Source organism: Carassius gibelio, chromosome A20 (genome assembly GCF_023724105.1).
Source record: "Carassius gibelio isolate Cgi1373 ecotype wild population from Czech Republic chromosome A20, carGib1.2-hapl.c, whole genome shotgun sequence".
Taxonomy (NCBI): Eukaryota; Metazoa; Chordata; class Actinopteri; order Cypriniformes; family Cyprinidae; genus Carassius; species Carassius gibelio.
Window position 1 is genome coordinate 14,996,162 of NC_068390.1, and position 21,009 is coordinate 15,017,170.

A 21,009-nucleotide genomic window follows, 5' to 3' on the forward strand; every position below is an offset into this window, starting at 1 on the left:
AACCTTGAAGCCTTGAAAACACATAGCTTACTGAAACAAGCTTACTGAACACATAGGGCCTAGCTTACTGAAAAAAAGTTCTTCTTTCAGATGAAAATAACAACAACTTGATGTCTAGCATTCAATAAAAAAGGTCACCCAAAATACTTGTTTAGAGCAATTGAAAGAACCAATGTAAACTTGAGGGCTTTAAGCTAATACAGAGAGTGCTTTTCCAAAAAATTAAAATTAACAGTGGGAGCTAGCAGCCTGTCATGGAGAAAAAAAAATCTCTGAATGCTCCACCTGAAACTTTGACGTTCAGCCCTTTTTCTATCGTGTCTAATGATTTTGGTTAATATGCACGAGGGAGAGAGAGAGAGCGCAAGACAGCACTCGTGTAGTTTGAAGACTGTGAGTGTGCAAGCGTGTGAAACTTTGGTGTTTCGCCCTTTTTCTATAGTGTTTAATGATTTTGATTAATATGCACAAGGGAGAGAGAGAGAGCAAGAATCGTGTTGTTTGAATACTGTGAGTGTGCGTGCGCAGCCAGGGCTCTCTCTCGTACGCGCCCTGTCAGGCGCAGCAGTCATTCTATTCTACATCACTCACCGATCAAATAAGGCTTTGACAGCCGCCAAAAAAAAAAGATCAATGCAGAAAAACCCCATGATTGGTTATATAACGTTGGACAGAACGTTGATCCGGCCATCGCGTAAATTCAGCGCACATAAGTTTAACGTTTTGTAAACGTTTTTTAGAGAAATAAAAACAGGTCGATGAATCAATGCGCATATTTTGCGTCTACGCCATCGATGACCTCAACGCTTTGTCCCAGCCCTAATTCGCTTTATAATCCGGTGCGCCCTATATATGAAAACATTTCTAAAATGGGTCATTCATTGAAGGTGCGCCTTATAATCCGGTGCACCTTATAGTGCGGAAAATACGGTAATTGGGTGTTTAATTGCTCACCCTGCTCTAGAGAGACTTCTTGTAGACCAGAAGAAAATCCAGTGCCTGGATGTACAGTATTGTTCAAAATAATAGCAGTACAATGTGACTAACCAGAATAATCAAGGTTTTTAGTATATTTTTTATTGCTACGTGGCAAACAAGTTACCAGTAGGTTCAGTAGATTCTCAGAAAACAAATGAGACCCAGCATTCATGATATGCACGCTCTTAAGGCTGTGCAATTGGGCAATTAGTTGAAAGGGGTGTGTTCAAAAAAATAGCAGTGTCTACCTTTGACTGTACAAACTCAAAACTATTTTGTACAAACATTTTTTTTTTCTGGGATTTAGCAATCCTGTGAATCACTAAACTAATATTTAGTTGTATGACCACAGTTTTTTAAAACTGCTTGACATCTGTGTGGCATGGAGTCAACCAACTTGTGGCACCTCTCAGCTGTTATTCCACTCCATGATTCTTTAACAACATTCCACAATTCATTCACATTTCTTGGTTTTGCTTCAGAAACAGCATTTTTGATATCACCCCACAAGTTCTCAATTGGATTAAGGTCTGGAGATTGGGCTGGCCACTCCATAACATTAATTTTGTTGGTTTGGAACCAAGACTTTGCCCGTTTACTAGTGTGTTTTGGGTCATTGTCTTGTTGAAACAACCATTTCAAGGGCATGTCCTCTTCAGCATAGGGCAACATGACCTCTTCAAGTATTTTAACATATGCAAACTGATCCATGATCCCTGGAATGCGATAAATAGGCCCAACACCATAGTAGGAGAAACATGCCCATATCATGATGCTTGCACCTCCATGCTTCACTGTCTTCACTGTGTACTGTGGCTTGAATTCAGAGTTTGGGGGTCGTCTCACAAACTGCCTGTGGCCCTTGGACCCAAAAAGAACAATTTTACTCTCATCAGTCCACAAAATGTTCCTCCATTTCTCTTTAGGCCAGTTGATGTGTTCTTTGGCAAATTGTAACCTCTTCTGCACATGCCTTTTTTTTAACAGAGGGACTTTGCGGGGGATTCTTGAAAATAGATTAGCTTCACACAGACGTCTTCTAACTGTCACAGTACTTACAGGTAACTCCAGACTGTCTTTGATCATCCTGGAGGTGATCATTGGCTGAGCCTTTGCCATTCTGGTTATTCTTCTATCCATTTTGATGGTTGTCTTCCGTTTTCTTCCACGTCTCTCTGGTTTTGCTCTCCATTTTAAGGCATTGGAGATCATTTTAGCTGAACAGCCTATCATTTTTTGCACCTCTTTATAGGTTTTCCCCTCTCTAATCAACTTTTTAATCAAAGTACGCTGTTCTTCTGAACAATGTCTTGAACGACCCATTTTCCTCAGCTTTCAAATGCATGTTCAACAAGTGTTGGCTTCATCCTTAAATAGGGGCCACCTGATTCACACCTGTTTCTTCACAAAATTGATGACCTCAGTGATTGAATGCCACACTGCTATTTTTTTGAACACACCCCTTTCAACTAATTGCCCAATTGCACAGCCTTAAGAGCGTGCATATCATGAATGCTGGGTCTCATTTGTTTTCTGAGAATCTACTGAACCTACTGGTAACTTGTTTGCCACGTAACAATAAAAAAATATACGAAAAACCTTGATTATTCTGGTTAGTCACATTGTACTGCTATTATTTTGAACAATACTGTAAAAGCCTTTTGCTGCTCTGATAACCTGACTCACAGCTTCCTGCAGAAAAATATATTGGATAGTCCCCCACTGACAGTATTCCAGTGGCTCCAGCCAATCTAAATACATCCAGTTTGGAATTTTGACCCAAGATCTCTTAATACATTAGATTATAAAGAGACAACTGCAGCCTAAAATCAGTTGTGATCTCAACATTTTCCACAGTGTGTCTATGATCAATAGACAAATGCTATAAAATGTTTAAAGTTTACTTTAGTTTTGGCATGTCAATAAATTATAGACAAATAAGTGACAGACCAAAAAGCTTTTTTCAACTTTTATTTGAAATGAACGCAGGGGAAACCGAGCATCATGTTTGTGGAGATATAAAAGTCTTTACCAAAAAACAATCCGCAAAATATTTGTCATGGATTCATGACCATTCTAGGCTCAAGCATCCCACTAACTCTAAATGTCAGCACACAGAGGCATTTCACCGTTTAATAAATAAGCCTCTTAGAAGCGCATAGTATTTTGTCATAAATAGCAATAGGCATTTATAACACACCTTTATTACAAAAGCAAATATAAATGTTATCAAAGCAATTACAAAAATCAAAACTTGAGCAAGAAATGCAAAGAACCCTGAAGTAAATAATATTGGCAAAAGAAAGCAATTGGCACAAACCCCCCCCAAAAAAAAAAAAAAAAACTTTGTAGCTATCACATAATTTCATAAATTATAGGCACTCATGATTTTAACAAACTTCCACAGTCTTAATCGTTTTCTAGTGTGCAATAAGATATCATCTCCATATATTCAGGTGGCACTTCCATTCAGTTACCAGTAAGCGCCATTTTAATTCTCAGCCTTTTATCAGTTATTTCACTCTGAGAATAACGACAAATAACATGACCAGGAATTTTCCAAAATTAGTACATAAGCACTACACTTCACCCACACACCACATCCTTTTATGACCCTTGCCACCGGGACATTATCGCTGGGACATTGACATTTGATGATACAACAGTTCACGTGTGAAGTTAGTCTCAGGCATTTTGACTAACTTGTCACTGATCCGGGTCTCTCGTGATCCGTTTCCTTGAAATGAGCAAAAGCATCAATCCCGCTGTGTATCTGAGGGCTCAATCTAAATATGTTTGTTCAAAGACTCTGAAATGCGTCCATTATTCAGACACTTTAAATCCTTTGGAAACATAGCTTTGCAGTTGAGGTTTAACAATGACATTCAGAAATAAAAAGCCCAAAAATAAAGATTAGTAAACATACACATATATATTTATAAAGACCGAATACTGTATGAATACTCTTTGAAAGAAATATTTTAAATAATGATTTCAAATAAATTAGAGGTCACATAGATATGAAAGACATTCTGACAGAATGCAATTGCCATGCTGACTGTGTGTCGCCATATAAACCTTTTCTACTGGAGGCAAAAGTTAAGCTCAATTTGTATGTGCTCACAAGGAATCCTCACTAATGTTGTTACAGAGAAAACAAGTTATTCAGTATTCTTCTATAGTGGATTTGTGGGCATGTGCAAGCAGTTTTGTGGATTTGGAGCCATTTGTAGTACAGGTGCTGTTTGGTAGGTGAGGGTGAATCCTAGTCTGTTTTTTGTTGTTGTTGTTCTTTTTTGTTGTTGTTGTTCTTTGGCATTCTGTGGCATCCAGCCTGCCTTTCACATCTATCCTGCTGGGATGAGAGTTCTGCAATGTCACCTGAAAGAGGACAGAATCATTTGTTTGGAAGAATGTCTTTTTATTTGCGGGGGCTAAAGACGTGTCTCTATAAAGTGCCAGTTTGAACTGAAAGCCCATTTGTGCTGCTGGTTCTGGGTGCGCTCAGTAGCAGCCCTCTCTCCAGCTCTCGTCTCTGATTCCGCTGTATGTCCTCGGAGCTGGAAGAGATCTGTGGAGCAAATAATACACTCAGTATGGACTTCACCAGGTTAAGATATGTTTATATTGAGTTGTGAAAACCTGAGAGTACCTGCGCACAGGCTGGACCAGTTTGCTGCGAGGCACTGGTAAACCTCCTCCAGCAGTGGCGGCAGGGCGGGGCAGGCCACTGCGGGGCGGGGCCATAGAGCGTGTGGGCGTGGCTGTGCCTGAACCATGGTTAGACAAAACCTTAATGGGCTGACGGAGAGCCAAGGGAGATGGGGCAGCGGGAGTCCGCAACTTACTGGAGGAGGGCACTGAAAAAGAAAAAAAGAGGGAAAATAAGTGGGAAAGATAGAATTAGGGAATGAAAGCAACAGATGGATCTAAAGGATCTATTTACTACCTGATACAAGCCATTCATGGGACCACAGTCATGAGTTAATGGAAATGGAATTATAATGACAAATAACAATGAATTAAGATGGATGCAATCTTAAAAAACAAAAGAATGCAATTAGACAACTTTATCTCGTTAAGCTACACATTAAACATCACCAGTTAAATAAACACGCTCCTATGTAACACACATAGGATCATTTTCCACATTCACAGAGCACAACACTAGCATTAATGACATTCAACACAAAGCTGATAGAAAATAAAGCACAATAAGAATGGATGGATGGATTTAAATAGCATTGATCAACTAGTGTTTACAAGCATTTAAAATAAAATACTAGTTGTACAAATGTCTCCTTGTTGCAAAACGGGTAACAGCACAACCACAGTACAAACACAATATACTATTCACACAAGCTTGCACAACATAAAATATCACAGCACTGAAAAGCTGCATTCATCAGCGTATATACTCACTGCAATCTGTTTCATCTCCAAAGCAACACGTGAGAGGGACTGGGTAAAAGATGGAAAAGAGAGGGTTGGGTTTGTATCCGCTACAAAAGCTGTCAAATTTCTCAGGTCTGCATTTCTTTTTAAAGTGCAAGTATGACTGACAAACTTTATTTAATGCAACCAAAGTGCATTAAATAAATAATTGGAATTAGACAGATGGCTTCACAGACTACTGGAACATTTGGTTAGGTGACAGTTTAAGCAGTTCCATGTAATAAAAAAGTACAAGACATGGCACATTTGTACCAGAAGGGGGCAGACCCACAGCAACCCTACAGCATCTCTCACGCTATAACACTGCAAAGAAACCACAGCATTCACAATCACAGGTGAACAAACTATTCTCAAAAGCCACTCCAGATCAATATACAACACAAATCAATCCTGCGCCTTTTTTTGGACTCGATGCTGAGACATGACATTTACAATTGAAGACTGACAGACAACAAATATTAGTGATCAATAACCAATAAACCCGTTTTTAATTACTTTGACAATAACTAAATGACCATTAGACTGCAGACAATAGAAACAATCTAAATATAAATGTTTATCATTAATATTATTATTTTCTTATTCGTGGGAAAATTATCCATTCTCAACAATAGTGGTTAAATTACGCATTTTAGGCTTGACTGCTTTCACACCAAAGGAGAGCAGAAAAATTTTTCAGAATTAAAAATCCCATTCATAACCTTTCCCAAACCTACCAGGTTGGCATGCGATAATATGTTAATTTTTTTATTTTTATAAAAAATAACTGGGTAAACCACCCTTAAGTTAATTTTTCAACCATAACCCAGACCCCCCTCTTTTCAAGAAGACCTGGGTGTGATTTCTTATCTGAGGTCAGTAAACAGCTTCAACACCAACCAAACAGTACTCTAACAATGGGGTTATAAATGTCAAAATGCCATAAAATACTTCCAGGACAGTCTACTATTCTGACTGAGTCTGGGTGACCTGCTCAGTGCATTACCTCGTAGAGACGTAGGGCTCTGGAGTCTCTCTTTTGGTTTTGGGGAGGAGCGAGTAGGTGCGGAGAGCCTTTGGTGTGACACTGAGATAAGAGACAAGCAGACATTATGTTTTGATTCAGGCTCATTTGAGCTCAGCAGTCCACCTCCAACTGCAGGCACTTAACCTCCAACCAGAGCTGACTAAAACGTTAACCAAAACATTTAGGTGACGCCAAGGCAAAGACAGCCAGCTAGGGTCAGGTTTAATTCAAGGCAGATCTATTCCATGCATGGGTGAGATAGGAGACCACTTCTAACCAGCCACCAGAGGGCACCACAGCCAAAGCCAAGAGAAACATGAAACCCCGGGTGAGGAACAGGCAGGAGGCAGCACTACGCCAAGAGTGAATCCAACTACATCCAGACAACCAGCAAATCAGGCAAAAACAAAGGGTGTGAGGAAGAAACAAAGGCGGAGAGAGAAAGGAAGAAGCAGAGCATGCAGGGCAGGAAGGACAGAAATAACACCAGACTGTCCATATTACCAAATGAGGGGGAGAAGCCTGAAATACTCGCTACATTCAAGTATTTAAAGTCACTTAAGCTTGGTAATGTCTTTGTGCTGTTTAAGAGATGACTGTTTATCTACGGTCACTAAAATACAGAATATTATTAACTTATTAAATATTTGTATACAGGGATTACAGTGACTCCAATCCTTTATTGATATTAACTGTTCACTGACAGAGACGTCTGGGCCTTATTCACTGACCTCGAATGGCTATAATGATTCAGTATGCGGTCATAAAATTTTTTTTTTCATGGGTATCTTTGTTCTTAAAAGTGGTGATCTGGACTTTTTCACTTTTTTGCTGGTTGTCGTGTCATGAAATGGTAATTGGGTCAGTTCATGAATATTAATTAGCTTACACAACCCCCCCCCCCCCCCCCCAAAAAAGAGAACAATTGAATTACAATGATATTGAAATTATAAGTTAAAACTGATCGCAATAAGATTTCACACGTATGCGAATTTCATTTAAGGGTGAAAGATTTCCACACACAGATTTTGCATAGGGTTTAAGTTCATGCAAATTCACTGCTGTGACCAATAGAACGTTGCCTGTTTTGAAAGTGACTTCTGTGTTTTCCATACATCACTACACTACAGACTAGAGACCTGCACTCCCAGAGCCACCGAGTGCGACACGGGACAATATTTGATGGGTGAATGCTCAGGCCCCATATTTCCTCTGAACATGAAATAAATCCAGGTTTATTATTATATAATTTATAGGCTATTTAGCCAAATTATTATAGGTATATTTTTTTATTTACATTTCTTAATTTATTTTATTGCTATGTTCTAAGTTCCTTCTTCATGTTCATCCATTTAATTAAACGCAAATAAAACGAAACATTTGTTTATTTTCCGTTTCTTTTTAAAATTTATATTCAACAGGGGAGCAAGTGAAAAAAATAACGGTAGCAGGCATATGCAATTTATTTAAAAAAAAAAAAAATACTAACGTTATACGTTTGCTCGTGGGATTTTGCGGGCGGGTGCGGGATGAAACTTGATTGTTTGCAGGCGGGAGCGGGAGAAAATAACATATTTTTGCAGGAGCGGGTGGACCGGGACGGAAAAATCCCTCCCGCGCAGGTCTCTACTATAGACAATAGACGAATAAAAAAATTAAGCACTGGATTATTACGCTAGAAAACATTTACTATGTTATATACTGTGCCAGATCAAAACTCCTGTATGTACATCCCTGCTGAAAGCCATTTCATAAAGGTACAGTGACAAAATCAGCCATGGGAAAAATGACACATGCTTTTAAATGTGATTGATCAAAGGCGTGTCATGGCATATGATTACTATAATCTGAACTATTTTATCCTACAAATAAAATGACAATATTTAATATTCTTGTGCCACATTAAACACTCTTTCAAGATCCATCATCTGAAGATTTACCTAAAACATTAAAAATAATAAATTGAAACTTTGTTTGAAAGTCAGTCAGGCTTTTATAGGAAATGCCAAGATGCCACTAAAATGTGATCTAAGAGAAAATGTGAGAAGATCTAACAGCCTCATCCAGCAAGCCAAGACACCGGCAGCGCAGTTAAGAGCACAGCGTGAATGTGCATCAGAAGCACAGAATCCAAAACCAAGAAGCGCATAGTCGGAAAAAGTCAAATGTTACCATACATCAAGATTTATGAACGGAATAACCTTCATGATAAATCATGAAGTGCAATGAAGTCTTTTTGTGTGGTGAGATTGTGTGCTCTACCGTATGTGTGTTTGCTGGCTGTTAAAAGCTCTACACGTGTGATTTGATGTATGGGTGCATGCTCACTGATGAAGTGTCTGGACACTCACTGGCAGACTGACTCTGGTGTCTGGGTGATCCTCCATTAGGCACTTGCAAGTTTGACTCACAACTCCTGCTGTTTTTAACTGGCTCTACAGTCGGTCCAGAGCTGGATCGTGTGAGGTTAGGTAGACTCCGTCTCAGCTTTTCTGCACACAAAAACAGAGAGGATGAAGACACCAACATTTAAACTTACATTGTTAGAGAAACAGCCCAAGTGAAGTGTGACTGGAAGAAGATCTACCTTCATTCTTAATGGCGTTGGTCTGCGTGTCGTGGCCTTGCAGAGAGTGGCGGGGCTGCTGAAGGCGGCTGATGATTGGTTGGGGAGATCCGCGGCTGTACTCTAAAGAGCGGGTGGGTGAGCGGGCTCGAGGCGAGCTCCTGGGGGAGACGCGAGGTGAGGGCCGAGGGGAGGGGCTGAAACGGTTGACAGGTGTGTGGTAGGAATGGTGGACAGCCTCCTCATCATCTTCCAGGCTCTGTGCATCCAGCTCCTGGTCACTCAGAGTTCCTCGTCGCAACGACTGACATGATGAACCTGAGCTACGACGTGATGCTGTTGCAGCATATTCTTGCCTTAAACCTAAAAGATGTAAACAGATATACATTTGAATTTACATTTCAATCTTAATGCCATTTAGGCATTTTTCATTCACATTTAAGACCGTTTATGAGCTGTTTCAGCAGCATTAGAACCAAATATATAACATGTATAACAAATGTACCTTTTCTTAAAGAGATGGTCCAGACTAAAAGACAATATCCAACACTTGTTAAAGAAAAGAGCACTCACTCTCCTCTTGCATGCGGGCGAGTATCTGCACGTCTGTGACGTCATTGAGTTTATATGTGGTCGATGAACCGACGGAGTCTTCGTCCATCTCTGATGTGCTCAACTCACTGTCTACTGATGACTGTGGGCTCACTGCCTGTGCGTTTCTGTCAGCCGATCCACGCTGGTGACCTACACACACAACAACAAAACAAATAAATTACATTAATATGTGCCAAAATAAAAAAGGACATTGTTTCTATATAGTAACTCATAGGAAGTTACATAAAAAAACACTAGAGAGATGTGTGTTTTCTGCTAAAGTCATATTAGCTATGTTAGGAATTAAATACCAGCCAACTATTTACTGTGTACTGAAAAGCATATTCAGTGGTAAAGTAGTGAAATATTCTATCATTCGCTATATTTTAACAGCTTTTAGCCAAACATTGGTGAGAAAATGGCAGTTTTTAACACATAAAGTAACAAATATGCTACATTCCATACCACGTAATGATGTAACATGGTTACTTTCACGATTAGTGATTGCTACCTATAAAAATAGCATTCCCCAACTGCAAATGAATAAACAACTTCAGCAGTCTCACACTTTTCCGTCACCTGTAAGTAACAATGATTGTTTGTTTTATGTAACATATTCCTCAACTACTTCTTACTCCACATTTGGAGTAAAGAGGCCTTTACCTGCACTGCTAGGCAGAACGAGCTGCTTGACGACAGGCGCTCTAGATGGAGTGGAGGACGGGGAGTTGAAGCCACTGCTGTAGGGACTGTTTGCCATGTTTGTGCTGTACGGGCTTCCGTAGCTCATTTGCGGACTGTAGGAACTGTTATATAGACTCCTCCGCTTGTTTGCTGCAAAAGAAAACAAATCTTGTTGAATGTGAAGTGAAAGCATTTTATGGTCCCTTTCTTAAGTTGTTAGATTAAACAAACACCATTTATTTAGGAGGAACAAATTTCAGACAGCACCCGCTGTTATCATTAGGAAAAATAAATAGGCCTCTTATATGACATACTTCAAAACACAAAAACAACAGAAGGTTATATCCCACCCACCCTCAAGCACACATACACAGATGCCATTTTACTGCATGCATGTTTCTGGAGACATACACAATATGGTTTACAGTGCATTAGGCATCTCAGAGAGTCAAATGAAGCATACAGCATGGCCAAGTCTAATAAAGAGCCACATTCTAGGTCCCGCTGGACCACAGTTAATCGCATACAATGCAGACTATTCACAATCTAAGAATACAAAGACGCATATGGACACCCACAAGAGCCTTACTCAGTAATTTAGTGAATGACAATGCCATTAACATCCAGTCAATTCTCTGTCTTACACACACAGACTCAATGTAGGCATTGTAGAGCAATGCAGCACCATGAACATGTAGTTGTCTATAATTGAGTCATAAGGTCAGACTCCTAGCTTAGCTGCAGCAGGGAGAATGTCTCGCTGTTAAAGCTTTTGGCAACACCAATGGCTAGAGAATCTGAACACCATTAGCCAAGAAAGAGACTGTACTGTGTCTCTGAAGAACAGAGCATAAAATATAAGCCACGTCAGCTGCTCTCCCTGTGGATATACGCTCACATGATCACGCATCACTCGATCCTCTGTGTGTTTGGGCTGGAAAATTCTTAAATAAAAGATCATATTAAATACATTCAATTAAATAACATTAAACTAAATAATTTGAATACTTTTAGACCTTTAGATATTTTCTGTGTGACCTAAAAACAAATAATGATATAAATGAATACATAACTTTTTTTATTGTAATAAATTATCCTTTATTTAATCAGTGACCTTGATAAAGTGCAATATTTTTCTTCATCATAATAATAAATACATATTTAGGATAAAAATCACTAAACTTTGTTTATTTCAAGTTTAAACAATAAATAAATATGATTTTAATATATACTTTTATAGTAAAAATATTGTAGCTTATTTGTTTTAATATATAAAGAAATGCAACACTGATACTTCTATAAACATTTTGAGTGCAAAATCATTCAATCTGTTATGAAAAAAAGTTTAACTGCCGAATTCTCGGAATCTTTAAAAATCAGAGATCCTAATAAAATATCTTTTGAGAAACTAGTCTTTAGGAAACTTGCTATATAGCTATATTCATGATGTTGCTTAGTTTTATATTTGCAACAAAATCATCTTGAATATACTGGAAATACTTTCCTTTAGCGTGCATGTGTGTGTGTGCAGCTGTACACTCACGAGGCCATTAAAACATTTCCCCAGACCTATTCTTTCCTGCTCTCTTTGCATGGATCCATCCTCTCTCTGTGTCTCCTGTCTAATGACTTTCTCCCTCTACTCCTGCCCTCACACAGCATGTGCTTTATTCAGAGAAAACAGCAATGCTCTCCCCACTCACTTCCTAACAGATCAAGCAGTGAACTGCATTAACACCAGACCATCAGCCACACTACGCATACATACACAACGCTTGTGCTGGGACATAAAACATCCACACAGACACAGGAATCAGCATGCATGCTAAAAATGCTGAATGTGGAGAATGACTGGTCTTGGATTTGGGCTGGTGTGGATGACCTCTGACCATTGACTGTTTTGTGTTTGTGGACGTTGGTGTTAAAAATGAAGCCAAGAGCGAGGGCTTCCCTCATTCAGCAGAGACTAAAAGAAATGAGTACTGACACACACCGCTGTAAGCCAAAAATACCAGACTGTAAGGACATTACAATCAAGGACATTTACCATCAAGAGTCAACAAAACATTTCAGATACAACACAAACTACATGAGGTGGAGAATTGCTAATATATTACAACACAGGCACACAAGTGTGTCTAAAATCCATTACCTAAAACTGACTCAAAGTGTGTCATGAGAGTGTTTTTCAGTGTCTTTTTAACAGACAAAAATAGATGTGTCCTTAAAACCTAGCCTGAAACAACCTAGTCTCACAAGTCAGACTTTTGACTACAGGCTTTAAAGGAGAAGACAACTTGCAGAATAAAATTTCCTTATAATTTACTCAACCCCATGTCATCCAAGATGTTCATTTCTTTCTTTAGTCAAAAAAAATTTAAGGTTTTTGAGGAAAACGTTCCAGAATTTTTCTCCATATAGTAGATTTTAATGGGGTTCAAGCAGTTGAAGGTCCAAATTCCAGTTTCAATGCAGCTCTACATGATCCCAGCCGAAGAATAAGGGTCTTGTCTAGTGAAATGATCCGTCATTAAAAAAATAAAAATAAAAAAAAATATTACATACTTTTAACCACAAATTCTTGTCTTGCACTATAGCTCTGCAATGCATGTCTACGACTTTACAAATTACGTGATCACAATGGAAAGGTCACGCGTGGTTAGTTCTGTTGGTGTACTCTGGTTCAGAAAGATAGGGTAGGGTGAAAAATAAAGATAACCGTTTGTATGTACTTTGTATGTAACAGTTTGTTAGTAAAAATAGCTGTTCTAGTCAGATCATGCCATTTTCATCAAGGCCTTTTTTTTTTTTCAAGCTCTGTGCAACTGGCACTAGTGGATGGAAGAGACTGTCATGTAAAGAGTTTTTGTGAAATCTGAAACTGATGCTACCATAGACTTTAATCTTATCTGTAGGAAAGCTTCATCTAAGCCAGAATGGAAATTCCAAAAGTCTTTTCCATCTTTCAGAATGTCCTTAACTCCATATATATGGCCAAAGCGAGCCAATGGCCATTACATTCCAGTCCATCAGATGGTTTGGCTCATCCGAACTCTTTCCACCAGAACACCGCCACACAGAGTCTACTAATACTGCATTTCTTTCTCTCCAAGAAAGAGGAGGAGGAGAAATGAGGACAGCTAATCAGTCATATATCTGGAGAATACATCCATATACTGCAAAAAGACAAGATAAACACTGAAAAGATGCTTCACTAACTCTGCTTTTTATCTTGGCCTGGACTTAGTGGACAGCAGGGCCCATTACAGGATAAGATACATGGGCTTAAATGTCTAATGACTGTCAGTCAAGCACATTTTGTTCATCTCAATGGACAGTCCACATGGAAATGAGGTGGTTTATCAGCACGTATGAAAGTTGTTTTGAGGGGCAGGGCAGAGGAGAGAAAGAGAATATATGTGAGAGAGTCCTGTAGTAATGAAAGTTCATCAGAGCAACATGAGCTGATTAAGGACAAACACAGAAACTAAGATGCAGTAAGAACGAAGAGAAAAGGCAGAATGAGTGCAAGGATGATGAAAGTGTACATAAGTAAGGCCTGTCAGATCTTTAGAGAAACAGCATAGAAAAAGTCAAATGGATTGCAATGCAAGTTGATGATGTGGCCAGAGAGAAAAAAATGACTTGTTCACTCAGGGGAAAGTGAATCTCCGCTCTAACCAGTCAAAAGGATGCTGTAAAGACTGCACTGAACTTGTTGAAACACAGTATAATGACACTGTTCAAGAGTATGGATAGCACTTAATACACTCTGGTGTACATTTATTGATTTTTAAACACAAAATAGCACACAATTAGATAAAAGAAAATAGAGAAAAATATTTTTGGTTGATATATATTAGATAAACTAATATCAGCTAGTTTCTAACAATTAAAATCATACAATAAAATAATTGACATCCCAGATTACAATCAGGTTAATAATCTCATTTCATTTTCTCAGGGTTACACATCCGGTAGTGATGACTGCTTTTGTTCAAACTGTATTGGTTAAGCTCAACCTTTAATTATGTTAAAAATATTTAAAATTATCAAACAATTATTTATTAATTAGTTTAAGTAAAAAATTGATTACAACCTACCAATTTGGTCACAAAATAGCTAGCCCTACTAACACCTACTAAACTAGCAACAAATTCTGGCACTTCTTTTTTCTTTTTTTCTTTTTTTTTTCCTAATATTGAACAAAACTTGCCGAAAAAAAAAGAAAAAAAACTTTTGTGAAGATTTTTTTAAACATGCATATTTTCCATTGTCTAAATTATTAAACAGATTTTGTATTGGCAATAGTGATTCTTCTAACAAGAATAAAAATAAATAAATAATTGAAACCATCGTGTTTTGTCAAAGACATGAATGAGTCTTGTTATTAAATCTCAGCCTTTCCTTTTGTCCTCATGTCCAGTGAGTTATGTAACCATAGTTATGACTACAACCTTATGGAACTGTTTGCATTTTTGATGGAAGTGTAAATCCCTGGACCGAGTTACCATGGCTAGACAAACAGACTCCCCAAACAGCAGACAAGTTTACAGCAGAAGCGCCCAGGCTCTGTTTCAAAACATAGCTGTCTACTGCCTTTTCACAAAGCTTTCATATAGCTTATCAGAGTGCTGAGTCACACTCTTCAGCCTTCTTAGTGGAATTTATTTGTGTGTGCAAACATGTCCATCTCTATTTTACTTTCTCAAAGACACAGATGCGCTTCACGGGGTAACTGGTTCTGAAGAGGGCACAAGAGAGGCATACAAGAAAAGAACAAGCTATAAGAGAGAGACAAAGCTGACAGGTGTGTCCAACAGGATAGAGATTTGACATGCGTCCCACACATCTGCACTGGCTCTCTCTTCACTCTCTTGGCAATGGCTCTAAGGAATTAGAGATGCCTCAGGTAACATGGAAACCGCAATACACACCCTACACACTCAGCATGGGCTGTATGCCTGCTGACAATGAGCTTTACACAGTGGGTTGGTGAATGAGCTTTCTTTTATTGGGAGTGTTTTGATAAATAACGAACAGTAAAAAAAATAATAAAATAATAATAATAATAATAATATAATTTAGTGTGCCATTTTATTAACAAAAAAATTTGAACTGTAGAGTATTGCTATAGAGCATTATATACAGACATACCCCCCACCTTCATCTTATTTGGGAAATATGACATCATAAAGCATTCAGAGGGTGGCATTGTGCGGTCTGCTCTATGATGACACTATGATGAGTTCACTCAAAACAATGACATCATACACCCATCTTTCATACATTTACATCTGGCACTGCTCCAAACGTTAATCCAATGCAGCCACTGCAGACTGGATCTTTTAATGGAAAACTCTTTGAACTGACAGTTCTCTGGAACGATTGCCATGTCACTCAGGGTGACGGTCGAGCAAACTCTATGAGATGAGCCAGTAATGATCTTTGAGAATATCACTCAAAATGACTTTTATGATCATTTGGTCTTTGTCTCTCTCCTCAATGAAGCAATATAATAAAAGGAAAATATAAGAATGCATAAATGTGTGATATGTATGTCAGTGGCTGCTGTAAAAGTATCAGTCACATGTCTAGTATGAGCATGGACAGTCAGTCCCCTTCTATAGAGAGCTGTTAATTTAAGACGCCACATGGGCATACCTGACTAAAAACAGCAATAGGCTTACTGACCACAAAAAAGACTGAAGTCAAATCAGTCATAACTCTTTGCTACCTATAATTAGAGGAGAGATATATGGTACACAGACACAACCAAATGTACAAATACTCTTCAAAAACAATGAACTGCCAGGCCACATGATGAAAACACATACACACATGGTGACAGAGTGATCTCAGCAAGGAAGTGGAGATGGAAGAGAATCAGAGCCAGAAAAGGAGCTCAGTGAATGGGTAGAGGGCAAAAAAGAGAGACGAGAGGAAGAACTGAGATTGAAAAAGAGGAAGTGATAGGTTTGAATAAAATTAACACAGACAGACACAGACTAAGATGGCCAAATAGCCCAGACTCTATATCATTTCAAGATATTACAAATTTTATTTGTAATTAAATTTTAAACAATGCACAAGCATTTAATGAAAAATCTGAAATCAGAAGTTCTAGTTAAGAATAAAGACTTCTAATACAACAGTGGAAGATATCAAATGAAACGAAAATGAAGTGTGTGTGTTACCTGACATGGTGAGATCGAGTCTGTGTAAGAGAGAGCGTTTGGCAGACTCCATATCAGGACTGGGGTTATCCAGAACCTGTCTGCACCACACAATGGGACTCAAGGCTTTCTGTAGAGGACTGTTCAATTTCGCCTCATACAACCTGCAGAAACACAAGCCAGAGGTCAGTCACAAGAAATAAACATGCTCTCATCACATATCTGGCACACAAGCATTTAATCAAGAAACGTTGAAATGCCTCAATTAACAGAGGTTTTTCAGCAAAAGCATGTTTTCCCTTTATATAATAAAAATGTCCTACAGCCAACCTATACAACCCATGAAAAGTTTCAGTAATCGTTAAGGTAAGGTGTAAACTGTGCTCTGTAATATTGTGCAGGAAGCTTTGCTTAGTCACTGAGAGCTGAATTAACAGGACCACATGAAAGCCTGGTGCAGAACTGTTCAGGTCAGCTGATCAGAAGCTTATTTACTACAAGCTAAATACAGGCCATAAGATAACAGATCATCTCACAGTATGACAGCTGTAGTCCAGAACATTTATTAATATAGAGGGGGATATTGTCAGTTAGCTTTAGTAAATTAAATCAAGTTTGACCCAGGTTTCATGAGAAATAGTTCACACACAAACAAAAATTTTTTTTAAAAGATTTAGATTTAGCAATTTAGTGCTGGTCTGAAGTGTTCTGAATTGCCAACAGTTATGAAATGAAATGAAAAGAGAAATCGAGAGAGATGGAAGTGAAACAGGAGGGAACAGAATCAACATAACAGCACTGCATGAGTCTTGTTTTGTGCTGGCCTCGTACAGTAGCAGCTGTTGCCCAGGATCCCCTGACTGTAACATGTGGGACAAAACGTTTTTTTACAGACACAATATAAAGAATGTATTAGCAGTGTTAGGCCCATTCACATTGACAGCAGTTAAATTACTAGGTCATAATGTCGCTGTATTGTTGGTTCATAGTAGTCCTATTTGACTGCAATATCCAACTGCATCAGGCAATCAATTAAAGTAATGTCATCATTTAATGCTAACATATACTACAGTTCAACATTTTTTAGTTGGGAAGATTTTTTTTAATGTTTCTTATGCTCACCGAGGGAAAAAAAAGTTAAAATAGTAATATTATGAATATTTTTGCAATGTGGCAAATTGACAATTTGCAATTATTTTTTAATAATGTCCGGGACATAATTCCATACTTATAAGGCCATAAAGCAAGAAGAAAACACCCCATGTGCCTGCTGCTGAGAAGTGAGAATGCGCACATAAGGATGTGCTCAGGACAGTTCTGACCGTTCAAACATTGCGTGAATCAGAGGTAAAGAAAAATGATATAAATACTCTTCAGTTTCTTGCACAGATCGATCATTTTGTGTCTTTACACATCAATGAATCGTCACGGGCCACATTTGTTTATTTATTGTATGTTTTAGCTGTGATTCCCATCCACTTACATTATAAGAATGATAAACTGCAACGGTTTGATTTAAAAAATCTCTGTTTGTGTTCTACTGAAGAAACAAAGTCACCTACATCTTGGATGCCCTGGAGGTAAGCAGATAAACATCAAATTTTCATTTTGGGTGAACTATCCCTTTAAGCTCACTGATCTGCTGGACTCCAGCTGTTGCAGGGATTTCCCAGCATTTTGCTGCCACTGAAAGATAGTCAGCCAAACAAGATTGAGGGTCCAGATTACAGCATTCTGAGTCCGTGTAAATTGACATAAATCACAGAATCTCAAAGACACTGATTAAAGCAAACACAAACAATGGATTACACACGGACATCAATCCACACAAGATCAAAAACTGTTAAGATGAATGAAGCTGTCTGTGACTTGAGACAACCAGAAGGCAACAGGACAACATTCATCTATACAAGCACTTTTTTGAAAGATAAATACTTTTATTCACTAAGGATTAATTCAATTGATCAAAAGTGAGATTAAAACCTAAGTGCTTATTATTTTTATACTCCAGTTGTACATATCAGAACTGAGGCACACCAACAGGTGACAACATGCTCATTCTGTCATTGGTGTACATTTAGCTGGCACTTATTCTTCCCAACAGTGGTTTTGGACTTTAAACAAACACCTATTAGCCTGACTGGACAGTTTGTCATCGCATGTCGTTTCATCACTCCAGGAGGAACTGCTTGTTTGAACATTTTATTCTTCTATTATTACTCACTCTGTTTGGACCAGCAGACTGCACACATGCTGATCCACACCATCACTCAGGTCTGCTGTTTTCATAATGTTTGGTTTCTTGTGCTTGCTTGAGCTAAGTCCAATATGATTTCATCACATTTTTATTGTCATTAGTAGTAGCAGTAACTGTCAATACCATGAAATGCATAGATTATTACTTCTCATATCTCTGCACATCTTTGGAATGATACTTCTCAGCATTCTATTCATCTCGTTTATTTCCTAAAACCCCTGACTGCACTATTAAAGTTCACCTTATTTGAAACAAATGAGCTAAATACAATGCAGATCATGCAGAAAAGTATGTACATCTGTTGTAACTAATCTGATCGATCATATGAGGATTTATCTATAAGACATTTGTATGCAAATACATCATGTGTGTGTGATTCTAATCACATCACTGAAGCATGACACCATGGCTGACATTCAGCAGATTTATAAAGGTACTGAATTAATATGAAGGGCAGATGAGAAGGACCCACTTATCAAAAGCAACTGTAAGACAGGCCTGAATACATGCAGTCAGCATAATGAACGGAATACATGCAGTCAGTAAACTGTTGCTCCTAATGCTCAGACGTAAGGCACTAATAATCTTAAACCGATGACAGCCATGTTGCTATCAATGCACTGAATACTAACCCCATCTTTAGCCAACGAGACTTGTGTGCATCAACAATTCAATGAAGCGCATTCGTCCAAATACGCGTCAGTCTCTGTAATGTTAGCGTCTGCACGCGCACAGCTGCGCGCACCTGTCAAACACATGAAGGGTGTGTGTGTGTGTGTGTGTGTGTGTGTGAGAGAGAGCGAGAGAGAGAGAGGGGGGGGGGGGTCATTCTTTTGATTGAAGTTAACACCTTCGCCCCCTGACAGGTTACTCACCAGCTGTCTTCTTCTTCGTTCAGGCCATCTATGTCCTCCAAATCGAGAATCTCCACCTCGTCCAGCACCGAAGTTTCTCCGTCTTCGACAAAATCTGTCGAATCGTAATAAGACGCGAGACTCGTGTTCGAAGCGACACAAGAAGTGCTGTCACTGTCATAACCCCCTCCATAACTACTGCCGGGATACGACGGTCTCAGCCGGGGGATTTCCAAAACCCCGCCGAGACCCCTCGATCCGCCGGACCCCACCCCGGTGAACCCGACGAGCCCCGCCGTCGCTCCCGGAGAATCATAATCGGCGCTCACGGGTCTAGTGTTCCCCGACAATTTACCGGAAGAGAAGGGAGAGAACTGACTGGGACGGCTCCGGAGCTGCTCGTTCTGCTGCTCGAGTTTCTTCACTAAAACTTGAAGCTTATGTACCTCCAAGTCCGCGTTTATGTTTGAGTTTATATCCTCCATGGCAAAAGCAACGATATGTCCGCGCGCCGGTTGTGTCCGTTAGGTTTGTTTAACTACCGTCAAAGTCAGCAAGTTCGCGAGCCTCTGTCGCAAGGACTTTAAAGTGAGCACTGTCAACGCCGCGGCTCGAAAGTTACTAATCTTGTTGTCGTCATCTTCTCCGGGAACTCGTACACACCGTGAGCTCCGTCGCCATCTTTACTGTCCGCCGAGTCGCTCACTGGGAAATCTTTGAGAAGCTCGAACGAAGTGAGACGTCATCACGTGACTCAGCGGGAACGAGCACGTTTTAGGAGAGACTCTTCCCTGGAACCAGGAACGCGCACTTTAACCCTCTCGATACACACTAAAGTATTTGTACTTTATTCATGTACTTCCGTGTTAGTGCGGGAATTTTGTACTTTTCCTGGTTACTATTGTAACCAACTATTTGTTCTAACTTAAGAAAAACTGATTATTTTACTCTTTACAATTTATTTTGGACATTTATAAAGTATTGTTTGCAGGTTATTATTGATTAAAACATTCCCCATTTAATACATCTTGCGAAGCAAACAAAAAATTCCTCAATTTATGCTTCATGCTAAATTTTAATAGTACTGCTACACATTTCAGTGTAAACTGTATTTGCACAACAAATATTAATTAGATTTTACTTTTATGTCAAAAATCATTAGGATATTAAGCTTCCATAAAGATATTTTGTAAAAAATAATTTTTTGATTAGTAATATGCATTGCTAACTTAATTTGGACAAATTTAAAGGCGATTTTCTCAGTATTTTGATTTTTTTGCACCCTCAGATTCCAGCTTTTCAAATAGTTGTATCTCAGCCAAATATTGTACTAATCTAACAAGCCATACATCCATGGAAAGCTTATTTTTTACAAGTTTGAAAAATTGACACTTATGACTGGTTTTGTGGTCCAGGGTCACATATGTTGTTAATGTAAC

The 21,009-nt window shown here is 38.8% G+C and overlaps 1 protein-coding gene across 3 annotated transcripts; it reads right to left on the reverse strand.

The window, feature by feature from the left end:
- Window positions 1-2,932: 2,932 nt before the first annotated feature.
- On the reverse strand, window positions 2,933-20,309 carry LOC127938640 (SLAIN motif-containing protein 2). Of its 3 annotated transcripts, XM_052535383.1 has the most exons (10): window positions 19,592-20,309; window positions 16,481-16,623; window positions 10,263-10,433; window positions 9,579-9,749; window positions 9,027-9,368; window positions 8,791-8,931; window positions 6,419-6,499; window positions 5,401-5,439; window positions 4,631-4,838; window positions 2,933-4,549 (listed from the first exon to the last, which is right to left on the reverse strand). In XM_052535383.1, exons 1-10 carry the CDS (start codon window positions 20,053-20,055, stop codon window positions 4,483-4,485), a joined length of 1,827 nt encoding a protein of 608 aa, XP_052391343.1. In that variant the 5' UTR covers window positions 20,056-20,309; the 3' UTR covers window positions 2,933-4,482. The 3 variants fall into 3 exon arrangements, with proteins under 3 accessions (XP_052391343.1, XP_052391344.1, XP_052391346.1); XM_052535384.1 differs by lacking the exon at window positions 5,401-5,439 and having other exon boundaries at window positions 19,592-20,306; XM_052535386.1 differs by lacking the exons at window positions 5,401-5,439; window positions 6,419-6,499 and having other exon boundaries at window positions 19,592-20,305.
- Window positions 20,310-21,009: the final 700 nt, after the last annotated feature.